The 15,065-nt window shown below is 34.1% G+C and overlaps 1 protein-coding gene across 2 annotated transcripts; it reads right to left on the minus strand.

Moving 5' to 3' along the window:
• Positions 1 to 213: 213 nt before the first annotated feature.
• LOC145669217 (uncharacterized) lies at positions 214 to 10,967 on the minus strand. Of its 2 annotated transcripts, none has more exons than XM_081737547.1 (3): positions 10,793 to 10,967; positions 5,511 to 5,696; positions 214 to 479 (listed from the first exon to the last, which is right to left on the minus strand). In XM_081737547.1, the coding sequence occupies exons 1-3, from the start codon at positions 10,839 to 10,841 to the stop codon at positions 229 to 231; spliced, it is 486 nt and encodes a 161-aa protein (XP_081593673.1). In that variant the 5' UTR covers positions 10,842 to 10,967; the 3' UTR covers positions 214 to 228. The 2 variants fall into 2 exon arrangements, with proteins under 2 accessions (XP_081593673.1, XP_081593674.1); XM_081737548.1 differs by having other exon boundaries at positions 236 to 489.
• Between the last annotated feature and the right edge of the window lie 4,098 nt (positions 10,968 to 15,065).

Raw genomic sequence — 15,065 nt, forward strand, 5'->3', positions numbered from 1 at the left:
AATAGTTGCGAAGATTTGAAACATTAAAAATATCGATACAAGAGATTCATGTTGTATGTTTAACTTATTTTTAATTTAGTACATGCAACATTTAGGAGGATATTTTTGAATAGTGTATTCTGTACGTAGCAATAACTAGTGTCAACCAGAAACTTAAGAATGAAGTAAAATCCTCATTAGAAATTGGAAAATTCTTGTAACTTGAGACCGTAGATACAACTTTAATCACTAAGAGAGATATACATCTTTCTTACAATTTTCGCAGACGAAGCTCCTAGGTAGTGCACACTTCAAATCCACAAACAATGGTTCACGATGAAGCTTTCTGTCGAGAGATAGGCATTCAGCGTCTGGTCTTGGTTTTCGCAGCCAGGGTGGATATCCCTGAAGGTCTGGCTCCATTGAAATAGTTTTTTTGTTCCTCACCCACGTCCATGCACCTTCAACCACTCTTCCACCAACCCAAAAGTCTTCGTACGCTAGAAAGAGCTGGAAAGGTATCAAAATATAATCGAGAATATATATATTTCGTGACTTACACAAATAGTATAATGTGCGAGTAAACAACACTGAGAAACACTTAAGCTCTTAAGGTTGGTAAATATATCAGTGGTCGCTTTGCATTTCAGATTTTTAATGCACAAATGAATTCATCTATTTAATTACCATGCAAATTGCAGGGCATCAATCATATTGCAGAAGAACACAAAGTAAGCATTACAGTATTGATTATGTTAGTTCGAAGTTAGTAGTGTTCTCCTGCCTGGAGGTTTGATATTTTATCTAAGAAAACATTCTTATTAATTTTCATGAATTTAGCATGTAAAAGACTAAATTCATGAAAACTTTTTACGTCTTAGAACAATCAACAATTATTTAGAATAACCAGTAGTTGAATATAGGGCAATATAGTGACTAACTTGAAGTTTTTGAAGTAATTTTCATCAGAACTCATAGAGAGGGTTACGTTTTCTTTATGACTAGTGGCTTAGAAGTTAGAAGACTTTATGGAAAGTAGTTAGTAATAGTGGTTTGTGCTTTAAATTGCATGTTTGTAAAGATGTTTATTTTTATTATTGAATTGGGTCGTACTAAGTTAACCCGCCACTTTCAGTCCTAGGCTTCCATAGGATTACTGACTTGGAAAGTAAAGTAGATTTACGTTGATTGACAATCCCCATTGTTGTCCTTATCTTTACAGACAAGTGAATGACGAATATTATTTCCGAACTCTATATTATGAAGCTATAAACCTAAGAAATGTGACGGAGGTCACGTGTCCCGATACACAAAATAGGATATTCTGCACCTTATTAAAATTAAACATTAAATTGAAAGTATGTTCTTTTGATCTTACAGCTTACTAAACATATAGAAATATAAACTTATGTACTATTTAATCTCCGCAAGCACTTTACTGTATGTGGGTACCGCTGACCTCCAAAGTCATGTCTCGATATTTCTGTGTAACGGAGGTCATACCATCAAACGATGTCATTACTCCCCGCACGAAAACTGTTCAGAACTGGCAACAATTTGTAGTGAAGAAAGATGGCGCGTGTTATTAGTGACTGCAGCTGAATCGAGGAGATAAGCAATCAATTACGCAGGTAAGTACAAAATATATTAAAAATTTCATGCATGACTTTTGAAAACGTAACAACGGTCGCCAGATTCAAAGAATAAGTTGATACCTGTATGTAAATTAAACTACTATTTTTTAAATCGTATTCACAATACTAACATTACTGAAGAAGGAAACACGATTAAGCCCACGTGACAACGATAGCTGAAGGTAAAGCCCGAAAATGAAACGCAGGTCACTGTAATAGCGGTCACGAATTGGCTATTTTTTTGCGTGACCGACGATACAAAAAATGGCCGCTGTTACATACGTGACCGCCGATACTTCATGTTTCAATTAGAACATTCTTTTTTATGATTAAGCTATTTAAAACTACAGAATTAAAGACTGCAAAGAGTAATGAAAATTCTCGTAGAAATACTTCAGATACGAGGTGGATTAGAGTCTTGTATTTATCTCGTAGCATGTTTTAGAATTTTATTGACTACTTTACTTTCTTTTAAACAGGGGTGTAGCCAAGGGGGGGGGCATCGGGGCCAGGCCCCCCAAATGGTTTCTTGCCCCCCCAAATGACCAGCTTTTAGAACATCATAGTAAAACTTCATTCATTCAAAAGTAACAAAGTTTATTGACAATTAATAATTTACGATAAAATAGTATGGAGAAATATTGTTTTTCCATACCGATCGAAAAATAGTATAGTATCTCTTCCTTATAACGATCGAAAAATAGGATACTTTTTTGTGACAGCAGATTACACAATTTACTGCGATTTTTATTTGACAGTTTGAAGACAAACGTCTTAACAAAGTACTACAAATACAGCCATAATACAAAGGTACTAAACTGATTTGTAAGTACAGTATATTTTTATATGCTTTAACAAGTGTTTTAAAAGACATAGAGGATGGAACATTTGGTGAGAAACAATGTTTTTACTCAATTAGGATTTCATTCGTTCTCTCTTTTATTTCTACTCAGTGTAATAAAATAATTATGTTTTTTTTAGTCACGAATAATAAATAAATATTTTTGTCACGAAACCGTAAAGAAATTAAGTGAAACTTCAAAGAAAATCAATCTTGTGTAGATAGGTTCTGTATACAAGGTCTTAAATTTAAATATAAAGGTAACCAAGAGAAGTTTTGTTGCTTTTTCACCCACCACCTTCGAACATCGGTATGTCACCTAACCTGGAAGATCAAAAATAGTCCCCATCAGCATCGACGACCTTCTGAAAACGTTCTGAAAGACCATGGAATCCATCGCGGTAGAACTTGGTGGGCCGTGAAACGAAGAAGGTATCAGGTGCATTTTGGAATTTTTACTAGGGATTTGAACTGGCGTCCTCTAAGGTGATTGTCCAAAGAATGGAACAGGTGATAATCGGACGGTGCAATACCCGGAGAACATATTGGTTGCAATATTGTTTTCCATCCAAGGCGGAGAATGGTGTCCTGAGTCATCCTAGCCACGTGGGACTTAGCGTTGTCCCGTAAACGAGGACCCATTTGCAATTCAGAAGTGATGGCTCCAGTTTTGAGTTTTTGTTGGGCACAGCTCAACTGCTGACACTACACAGTTGCATTGATACTCTGACCAGCTGGTAGGAGTTCCCGATGCACGATGCACCAAACACACAGAAGGACCTTCTTCTGGTACAGTGCTGGTTTCGGCTGTTTTTAAAATCGGTTCATGAGATGCTAACCAATGATGACGGCGCCGTGGAGCTTCGTATAGGACCTACTTTTTATCACATGTCAACGTCCTGTCCAGAAATGGCTCCGAAACAGTAAATAAACACAGGTGACTGCCGCGTTGCCTCCTGGCCCGGAGTCAAAACATGTGAGACCCACCGACACAACTTGTAGTGCTTCCCAAGTTGATGGATGTGCTGCCGAATGGTTTCTCCACACACTGAACTGTAGTCCCAGTTCCTCTTTGTACATGTGTTGGTCTTCTGGCACGTGGTGTTTTCGGGTGTTTCGTCATCGTCCTTAAACTTGTTAAACCATCGCTGCACTGTCCGCGTCGTCACGACACCCTCACCAAAGACCTGGCATATCTTCTGTCCCGCTACAACGGCGTTTGACCTCCATTTGAACTCGTTCAGCATACATGCTCTTATGACGCTCTGTGGATGTCCCTTGTTCCCTCTGTCTTTACGCAAGTTCACGGTGTATCTGAATTGCCACAACCAGATAGTATGTTGGATATACCCACACCAACAACTGACATTCGCCTTATTTCACTCGCATTCAACTCACGGTGTGAGGTCCAATTGAACACATACCTCCACGAAAAGGGACAGTATTTTCTTGCTTACCTTTATAGTTATGCACAAAAGTATAGCTTTGGTCCCGGGCAGTAGTTCTTGATTAAGCATAATAAAAACTATCTTGAATATCAATTATGGATAATAATAATAATAATAATAATAATAATAATAATAATAATAATAATAATAATAATAATAATAATAATAATAATAATAAGAAGAAGAAGAAGAAGAAGAAGAAGAAAAAGAAGCTAAAATAGTGTTTTTAGTTTTCCAGAAGGAAACCAAAATTTTTCTTTCTTTCAGGCCTCAAAAACACTAGCAGCAACACATTTTTTGGCTTTGTACATTGTAGCTGGCCCCCCCTCAAAAACGACGGGCCCCTCCTACACAAACCTGCTGGCTACACCCCTGCTTTTAAATACAAATAAGTTTAGGAAACCATTCGGCGTTCTGTGGAGTGAAATACAGACAGAAGCGGTCATTGAAACCTGATTTAGGACCTTCTAAGAATAGCACTTTTAATATTTGCTTGTGAGTGCTTGTAATATCAATTGAAAGTATAATTTGTTAACTCATCCGAGTTTGCAGTATTGTACTATTACAGAGTGGAATGAATATTTTCCATAATTTTCCTAAACGAAGGATCAAGAAGCTGTGTTGATATTTTGATATTTTATCTAGTTTGATATTTTATTTTATTTTGTCCTACAGAATGTATGGTAGGAGAAAAGGCCTACTTCTAGTTTGCTGGGATTATTCTGCAAAACACTGATTAAGCTATGGGATTTTGTACATCTTTTTATTTCAGGCGATGATATGTAGTTTTAAACGATAAATATGTAACGTTTTATAAGTTTAAATTCGAAACCACTGCTTTACAGGTATTTGTTTCTTTTTACTTCCTATATAGCGATGGATGTTCAGACTCCATCTTCAAAATCAGAATCCATCCTACAGAGGTATTTACACGATCGCAATGAAAATCTTGTTTCACAGAAGAAAGTCAGGCAAAAAAGGAAGCTTAGTGGTTCGGCACTTGAAGAAAAAAGAAGGAAGGATCGAGAAAGGCACCGTAGAAGACGTGCAAAAATGACAGAAGATGAACTTGAGACAACTTTATGGAACAAATTGTTAAATATTTTCATACAATACCAGTCAATATTAATTTATTTTTAACAACCATAAATCTAGAGTTTTTACATGTCTTTTTACAGTTCCTGCATCAAAACAATTTAAACATATATAAAAAACAGTGTAATAATAAATTCCTCATAGAGCTTAATAGCAGATTACAAAGAAAACTGGATTTCAAATTTTCTCGAAAAAAAACTTATCCTACATAACTTTTACGTTTGATCTTATGTTTGTTATTTTCAATTTCAGTTATAAGAAGAATCCAGTGTTCGACCTCAAAGTATTCAACTTAGGACTTGACATCAGGAATCATTAATCACAATAGCAGGACATAGGCAAACTGGGATGAGATAAAATCTGTGCCTTAAACCTAAAACTCCTCGAAAGAGGATAAGCCAAGACAAGAAAAGAGTTTGCGGTCTGTGTATTCTAGTCTGATTGACACAACATTCTTTTTTGTTCTTGTCGTACATAAGTACATGTAGTGCAAAATACTGCCCAAGTACTCACCATGTTTAGTCTCTGCAATTGCTTCAGTAATAAACTCTGTCTTATCCTTAGTATCAGGAATAGCTAAGAAGCCTCCATATCCAATGCACAAAAAATTAGCTTCCATCCAGTTTGCTACATCCGCGAATAAGGTGTAACTGGTCTCCTGGAATTTATGGGTCGATTGCTTGTTTAAAGTGATTTCGTCTGAAAGTAAATATGTATAATACACTGGTGTATACATTATTTCATACTAAAATTGAACATTTAATATGTAAGAACATTTAAATAACTTTATTAATATAAAAACTGCGGATATATTTCAAAATATGTGTTATTCAAAGGAAAAAGATATTTTTGATGTAGTATCGTTGCATTCATCGACAGGGCTTTGTTTGCAATAGCTTGAGGACGTTGTATGGGTTGTACCTAGGAGAAATTAAAAGAAATGTCTAGTTTTAACTTACATCTACTAAGAAACAGTAATTTCTACTATCAACCCTGCATTTTCAGTACACTCCTTCAGCTTAACCTTTCTCTCCCCTTGGTTTTAGCATGTTCAATTTAAAGACATACACACAAAATGGATTATACAGCACCACACCGACATACAGCACCAGCAGCATGGTAAACAAGATCACTGAACTAGAAAATATTTTCGTCATTAAATTAGCAGACATTACAACCAATATTTTAATGTATAATTGAACATTTAATTTTAAGTATATTAAAATACAGTTTTGCTTCATGACAACATTACATAACAGATTAAACCTAAGAGCGACAACAAATCAGGAAAGTGTACAATGGAGATTTTTTTTCATAATGAATGAAATTGCTGTAGTTTTTTCGATTCGCTAAATAATGTATGAGAAATTATTCTAAAGAATATACTAGCATTTTATATCTGACACCACTTTGAAATATTGATGTTTTCCTCTGCATTATTACTGAAACACAAATCAATGGACCGTTGCATATATAACAAAAAGGCTTAAAGATTACAGTTTTTAGACTTCCAAAGTTTACAATGCATATCTATCGGAAACCTTATAGAACAGCTATGTTCATCAGTTCGTCGGTTTGTTGACACGTATCAGAGCAAAAGTGGTATGAAATATTGAAAAGCTTTTTGCTTTCTTTTCGTCGATTCAGTGTTTCAAGAAAATATACCATCTCTAACATCCATCTACCAAACCAGAAGTTCTGAAAGTTCACTAATATATCCGGTTTTAATATTGATCTCCATAAAGCGTAAACGGTAATATAATGCGACAAACGATTTTTATATAGATTTAGTATACAAAAATTCGATTTAATTTAGTTTAATTCATCTACTGAATCGATGATCAATCGATGGTTGATCAAGTAGTTCTTGAAATTTTTGTCTCCCGGACGGACAAGGTAAATATATATAGTAATCAAATGAGTGTTCACCAACGGTTGATTTCTCGTAGAATCAAGATTTTTCAATGGTTTGGTGAGACGTTGCTGATGTCCGCTTTGCCGCACTAGTTTCCAATCAGCTAATTTTCACCGGAAAAATAACCAAACTGTCAACCAGTTATTAAACGTTGGTCGTATGGAAAATTTTGGTTGGTTGAATTCGACAAAATTAGCAACTATAAATTGTAATTGAATTAAAAGTGGAAATTCATTGGTTGAAATTAACTATCGGTACCACAAAATACTCGTGTCCCAAAGTTGTTTACGCACGAAAAATCAACTCAACCACAAAGCAACGTTGGGCCGATCATTTTGGTTACTTGGAATGATGTATACCGAAGGCTCGGGCGCAACAACTAATCATAGGTATTTAAGAAGAATCTTAGGCTCATGTTGGCAACCCAGCTGATATATGAAGTCGCATGTTGACTGACATTTGTTTCCTGTCAGTGTGAGTCCACCAAACCAGAGCAACTCCGGTATGGAAGCATAGGTTTAAAAGTTAAACTTTTCTTGTTTCAGAAGACTAGAAAGAAGGTAACTGTGTGTCTGTATGAGAAAATTTTATTGGGAAGTATTGCCATCAATGATTATATTTCCTCAAAACTGGTGTAAGTTTAAATTTGATGAAGTGAGAACTTCCGAAAATTAATTATCTATTTTGTAAAATAAGCACGTAACTCTATCTAGCATCTTGGTCTATTGTTGCTTGATAACCATAAATCCCACAGTTTAGTACAAGAATACTCTTCCTCCTTTAAAGAGTTGACTTTAAATGCCACTGACACATGGATATAAAACATATTCCTAAAGGTGCAAATAGCACTTACGATCTATCTATTGTCAAAATGGCATTTTCCTATTCTAACAACACATCCAAAATTCGAACAGGATTCCGAAGTACTTGCATATATTCCTTTAACAGACTTATTTTGATAGATTATGAATTTCTTCCATCATATGTGATAAATCGTGTCACCGATAAAGACAATAACCATACAAACAGAGATTTAATGCGTTCATTGTTAGAAATACATCCCTCTATATATATACCCTAAAATATCCCAATATGCAAGAAGTCTAGTTCTGCCACCCATTAAAACGTATTCAACATCAGAAATCTCTAGGGACCAAAATGAAAAAGAAAAATCTGCATTAACAGATCTCTCACGAGAACGAAGTTGAGCTGGCGACCAATCAGACAGGTCCGCGATATCCAACTACAGCACCGTAAAATCCATAGAATTTTTCTTATGAAATTTATCTAGTATTGATAGTGATTTACTTAATAAAGAACTGCAACTGGAACTGCGTTTGCAAAAGCAATTAATTCATTGTGTAGAATTTCAACAGTCCTCAACATGTACACCCTAATGTCTTCTATCCTTTACTGAAAACTAAACCTAGAAAAGTTAAATTAAAGATCGAAGAAAGAAGTTTGTACTCGTGTCATTTAGTGGGCTGAAGAAAAAAACTAGAAATAAAACTATTTGAAGAGGGCGTAAACTACAATATTGTAGAGAATTCTAAAAATAGAGAAATGCAAATGACGTAAATTACGTAACAAGGCAATGTAATTGAGCTCTCTTGGAAGCGAGATAGTTTAGTAGGAAAGGATCTACACTATGTCTGGGCCTATACTTGATCTTACATGAATCTGTGCATCAGCAAACTGCAATGAATCCCGTTCTTCGCAACCTCTGCGTTGAATAAGGACGCAAGATACAAAGTCTCAAACTCAATAGTAGGTAAGACTAGACTCGGATAATATAGTGAAAAAGATTGTATGTATATTGACTGTACAAAACCGTAAAATTGATTCAAATGCAAAGTTCTCTGTGGCTCAATGTGTATTGTACTAATTTTAGCGGCCTATAACGGTACTTTGCATATTTATGGGCCTTCGTATATCCGGAATTCAATCATAAACTAATATAATGCTCGGATACAAAAATGCTTTAATTTCTTTAGATGTAACTGGACATGAATGTGGGCATATGTAAAACAAATTGGATCAAGTATTGCTTCTCTGACACGTGTTACCCACCCCAGCTGCCATCTTGGATCCGCCATTTTGGAATCAACTTTCGGTTTTTCAAATGGGAATAGGTGCAAATGATACATCAAATTAATGTACAATTTTCTTGGAAATTCATTGGTGTAGTGAGTTTTACCGTAGCTAATACCGTCTGGAAGATATTGCATGTTAAATTCCTCGAGGCACTTCGCGTATAGACATTGCAGAGTAATATCAGCTATTCTTACTTTTTTAATGATGACAGATCAAAACAATTTCTAACCGAAAAAATACTGTAGGTATAAATAAACTCTTTACAACATTGGTGCCATAATCTTATTAAATTTCTGTGAGCGATTGTTATTACTTCCAGCTTATACTATAACAGGGAAGTATTGTATTACGGCCAAAATGCCTAATGTAAATTCAGATACGACCAGATTCGGGTGAAGACCTACTATTTTCATATGGCGTCTGTGTGTCTGTATGTATGTACGTTCAAAGAATATTTCGTCAATGATAAATCATGCAAAAGATTACATATACACATGGGGCCCTGCACAACTTTCTATTTGTTTCAATATTGGTGAAGTGCCTGACATTTAACATGCAATACCTTGCAAACGGTACAAGCTACGGTAAAATTCGCTACACCAATGAATTTCCGAGAACATTGTACATGAATTTGATGCATCACTTGCACCTATTCCTCTTTGAAAAAACGAAAGCTGAATCCAATATGGCGGATTCAAGATAGCGGATGGGGTGGGTAACATGTGTCAGAGAAGCAGTACTTGATCCAATTTGTCCTGCATATGTTCACATTTATGTCCAGTTACATCTGAAGAAACTAAAAGTAATTTTGTGTCCGAGCGTCGTAGTGTATGTTGGAATTCCGAATATATTAAAGCCCATAAATATGCGAATTATCAGTATGAGCCGCTAAAATTAGTACAAAACACATAGGGCCGCGCAGAACTTTGCATTTCAATCAATTTTAGACGAATCCCGAGGGGAAACTTTGCGAATGTACCTTGTAAGTAACAAAAGAACTTCGGGCGCTTTTAGATATTGATATTTGTAATTGTAATAATTGCAATAGGACTTACACTTGGCTTTCGTGACACACTTAAATTGTACACGGTTTTCTTTTTTCTTTACGTTGGCCTACTTTAATTAATTTGAGATTCAAATTTTATCCTGTTTTCCACTGAAAAGTATCCGCAATTCAAAAGGAAATAATTATTTATGATAATTAAATTGAAATTCATCGTATCTACTATACTTGTAAAGTAAAATAATAATAATAAAAACACAACTAAATGTGTAAAAATACTATTGAAACAAAAAAGTCGAAATTTCATAAAAATGTAAGGTTTTAAAAATACTATGTTAATTTTGTCACAACCATGGGCGGAGCTATGCGGGTATTGCCCCCTCCAACTTTTTGACAAAAAATAAAAATGCCACTTATAAGATGGTCACCTACCAAAGAATATTCCACAAATCAGAGACCGACCAAAAGGTCTGTCCCCCCAGCAGACAATTCCTAACTCCGCCTATGGTCACAACCAACCTCGGTCTCATCTACTTATTAGAAATGAAAACATTTCTGTATAGAAGCATATAGCTGTACCCTAATATTTAATTTTGTATCTTTCTTCTAGCAGTAATTAACCCTCGTTTATTTAAAAAAAAAATGCTTTAAAAAGAGTCTGTTGCTTTCTGAAATCACGGGTTTCTTTTGCGCCGTTACACACAATCGTTACATCTTATATGTATATATAATAATACTTCTAATCAAAAACATGACTGATATCTTACTTTGAAGTATGCTTACTTCGGTGGGCAGTCACTATTGAAATAAGAAAGAGAATCCGGAGATCCATGATATAGGTTGTTATCTTCGAAATTCACTATTAAAGAAACCAACATATGTACTGTCTATTTCACTGAAATCCGTATACTTCCTTCCATTTCTTAGAAATACCATTCTCCATTCATCTCAAATTAGGGAAATAATTCGATTTATACATAGCATGTTTATTTTCGAAACATTCTAATTCATCTTGCAAAACAATATGTTTAAGAAACTATATTACAATGAAAGATCTTATGTTATTAATTTCATTCCACGAGAATATAATGGAACGTAGAGTTTGTTTACATCAAGAACAATATAATCGGTTTAAAAGTTTTCTTTAATATGTGATAAGATAAAACAGTAGTGTGAAACGATTATTATTTTCATCCTATGTTTTGTAAAATAACCATGAGATGCATCCTTTTAAAACTTACAAATTATATTTTATTCTAATGGCATATTCGTGTGAATTATATAGAAACTGAAGAGAGATAGATTGAAAAGTTTTCCATTAACCATATTGGAAGTGTATTAGAGTATATATCACACTTATAAATGTTTCTTTCATAAACACACATTATTTGTCAACATTTTAAGATAAGTCATGTTATTGAATCACAAAGTAAAGGCTCCTTCCTCAGAGTACCGCATATAGGTCATCAAATGACTTATATGAATTTGGCAAATCTTTCGTTGATAAATGTATTCTATGCAAAATTTATGAACTACTCCCACATTGGTGTACACAATAAAATATGATATTAGGTAACTATGTTTCCAAAATCGTAAATTAACAACTTAGCACTTTCATTTTCGAGGAGTTTCGAGTTTGATACTAGAGGTCCACCAGGAGGCAAAGAAAACTTCGATAGTGGCTTTAGGGACGCATCCACTGGATACGATGCGATTGGGAAGAACAACGAGAACAGGCTAGAGTTGTTCGTCCTTATTCATGTGAATAAATGTCATCTGGAATCGAATTGATGCAATTATCAGGTCAAAAAATGCCAATAGAATCAGTGTTTTCAAAAGATAATACAAATAAATAAAGTGTAAATGTACATTTTAGAAAGACGAGAATAATACAAAGATTTTGTGTTTTATTATGTTTGTGTGGTCAAAATATTTGAGTCTGAATTCAACTTGTTCATATTAATGAATACTAACCTCCGCTCGTTGAATTTCGAACTCATGACTAGGCACATGTAATAAACTACTGAACTTATTAAAATTATAAAACTTTATTACGTTCTCATTTTATATTATACATGTCACAAAATGGTCACGGTAAGATCATTCCCAATGACAGCGGTTCGTCTTAAGTGATCACTATTTCCGTAAGGGGTATTTCCCACAGGACGAGAAAAAGTTAGTTCTATCTGGCTTCAGACAGCTCATATTGTACGTATATGTTATCTGAATTGTCAAGAGTGTAAGGTAGTATGAATAAAGTAGTCAGTGACGTAATTATGGTTCTCAAGAGAAACTTAATCTCCCACAAACGGAATACAAAGTCATTAAACAGTAATAAAATAATATTTATTCAGGTACAGAATACCAGTGTTCCAGGAAGTAGCAATTATGGTGCAGGTTTCAATAAGTCTCATTAAAATGATAATTTTACGGACAGATCTACTAAATTAGCCTTGGCATGATGTAAACTAGATACGATACCTGCTAGTTTTTCTTTCTAGTCGTGATTGGGTATACTGATCATCGTTTTGCACCTGCTCCATACAGATATACCCTCTCACGGGTCCACCAGTTTCGCTCTGCTCTTACGCGGGCTAGATACAATTCTTGCTTGTAGGTTGGAGACTGTTTTTCGCATGAATAATCGTTTTTATGGACCAACATTTTTTATGCATATTATCAATCTCTACACAAATAATTAAGCATGCAGCACGAAAATAAGTGTGTAGAATGTCTTAGGGAATACTTTAAATGAAGAAAAACACAGGTTGATTTGCGATTTTTGGCATGAATAATCTTGCTTTTCGTGTCGTATCAGCATGTAATTATTTGGGCATAGGCCAGGAAAATAACAGTACAGATTTTCTTAGATTTTCTTAAATAATTAATTATTTAAAAAAAGATGGAATATTTTGAAATAATTTGACGAACTATTGTAAACTTGCACATAAATCAAACCTTTCTAGTTAAGTGATAACTGTAAATAAGTTGTTATATATCTCTCAAAAGTGAAAAATATTATTTATTAAGCATAAAAGTTTACATTAAATCTTTCAAGGAGACACATTGATGTAATCCGATTTCGGAAATTTTCCGATCCAGCGGAGACAGTTGAGTCGTAGTTTATATTTGAATTCCAATCACATTCGGATTCACTGGAGGCACTCCTGTGATAATTTCGGTACGGATTAGCACATATACCTAGGTACATGTGTAGACCAAACATAGTTCGACTTAGCACACATTGGCCTGATACAGTACGATTTAGCTTGGGTGATTTCGCACTGACACAAGCGTCCTGATTCGAGTTTATGTTGTTGTATTATATAATTATGTTTTATATATTATACATATTTTATATATATATATAATTCAGTATACTGCGGCAGTTTGTGCCAAGTTACCACTGTTCCTATAAGGGCAAATTTTCCTCAGAACGAAAATGTACTTACTTCTCTCTGGTTTCAGACAATTCATATATCCTATACAATTTAAAATTATTTATATTAATCATTATGCAGTAAGCTGAATATTTTCACTGATGCAACTTTAACGATGTACCGTACTAATAAAGTTTCTTAATCAGAAAAAACAAAGATTTATATATATATATATATATATATATATATATATATATATATATATATATATATATATATATATATATATATATATAAAGTAACATTTCCGACAATACGTTGTGACAAAGGGCCACATTCTGTAATAGTTTGCATTTTACTTTGCGATAATCCGCACAGCAGTTATAAATAGTTATTGTATTTTTGTATTGTTGCATTGTTACATTGCGACCCGTATATTTTAAATAGCAATAAGGATGAGGTCCAAAGTGTCCCATCTACCATCTTCATATTAAAAAAGAAAAAGGAAAAATTGGTTCATTACAAATGTTTTCCTTTTCAACATTAAATTAGACAACGTACTTCTTCCCACTGTTCGAATCAACGTGAGAGGGAGTTCTCACTCTCATCAAGCAAATTTCTTGGTTCGTTACAAATTTGTTCCTTGTTAGGGAAATATACTCATATTATATAACCTTAGACTCCAAGGTTGTTACAAAATAGAGGATCTGCCTATACACAAAATCATGAAGCCAAACGTCATAGTTTCGTACCCCTCACTCTGCCCACTTCACCCAATAAGATCACAATGTTTTTGAGCCAATATTATGGCGGAAACGAAGGTAGCAAATTAGACTCGGTGCTCTGACAGCTGCTCGGTTGTTTTTTGGCTTCATTGTTAATAGGATGAAGATGTATATGGGCAGATTCTCTATTTTATAACATCCTTGTTAGACTCTCAATTATCCACCCTAATTCTAAAAAACGAAGAAGAATATCTTCGCAATAAAATAAGGAATCACATCTTGAACGATCGACTCCACTTGTAACATCTTAATAAAACTGCGATTTTTCTTAAGGAAAAGCAATCATTTATCAAAAACTTATTCATAAAGTAAGAACTAAGTTTCGACTCTTAGTCTTACTTTCTACATTTGTGTAAACATTTAAATGAACAGTAAAACAAGTTTAAATCATTTGTTTTAAGAATTATGTTTTACGTAAATATTTTGTTTATTTTAAAATTGTATGTTTCCTACAATTAAATCAGACATTATAAAATTTTCCTTAAAATGTAAACAGTATTTTTATTCTTGTACTTACATGTTCTAATATATATGTGTACACCTTTTGTATCCCTTCCTCTCTACCCTGGCTGTATTTGCGAAAATATTGTTGTTCATGTTTTGTATTAGATTCGTCATATTGCATTATCAAATGAACGAGCTTATTCAAGTGGTTCTAAAGTACTATGTTAACATGAGAAAACGTATCTAGTTAACGAATAATATGAAGTAAGGTAATAAAGCTGCTCTTTTCTTGTATGATTGAAAAGGAGGATGCTTTTGAGTTTCGAAATTTGATAATGGATGCAATTTTTGTTTAAAATGTTGATTTTCCTTCCTCTAAATTTTCTCACTTTCTTCACTATGTCCAGGAAACATACACACTGAGAGTAAATCTATCCTTAGCAGCTT

Source organism: Thermobia domestica, chromosome 13 (genome assembly GCF_964235325.1).
Source record: "Thermobia domestica chromosome 13, izTheDome1.hap1.1, whole genome shotgun sequence".
Taxonomy (NCBI): Eukaryota; Metazoa; Arthropoda; class Insecta; order Zygentoma; family Lepismatidae; genus Thermobia; species Thermobia domestica.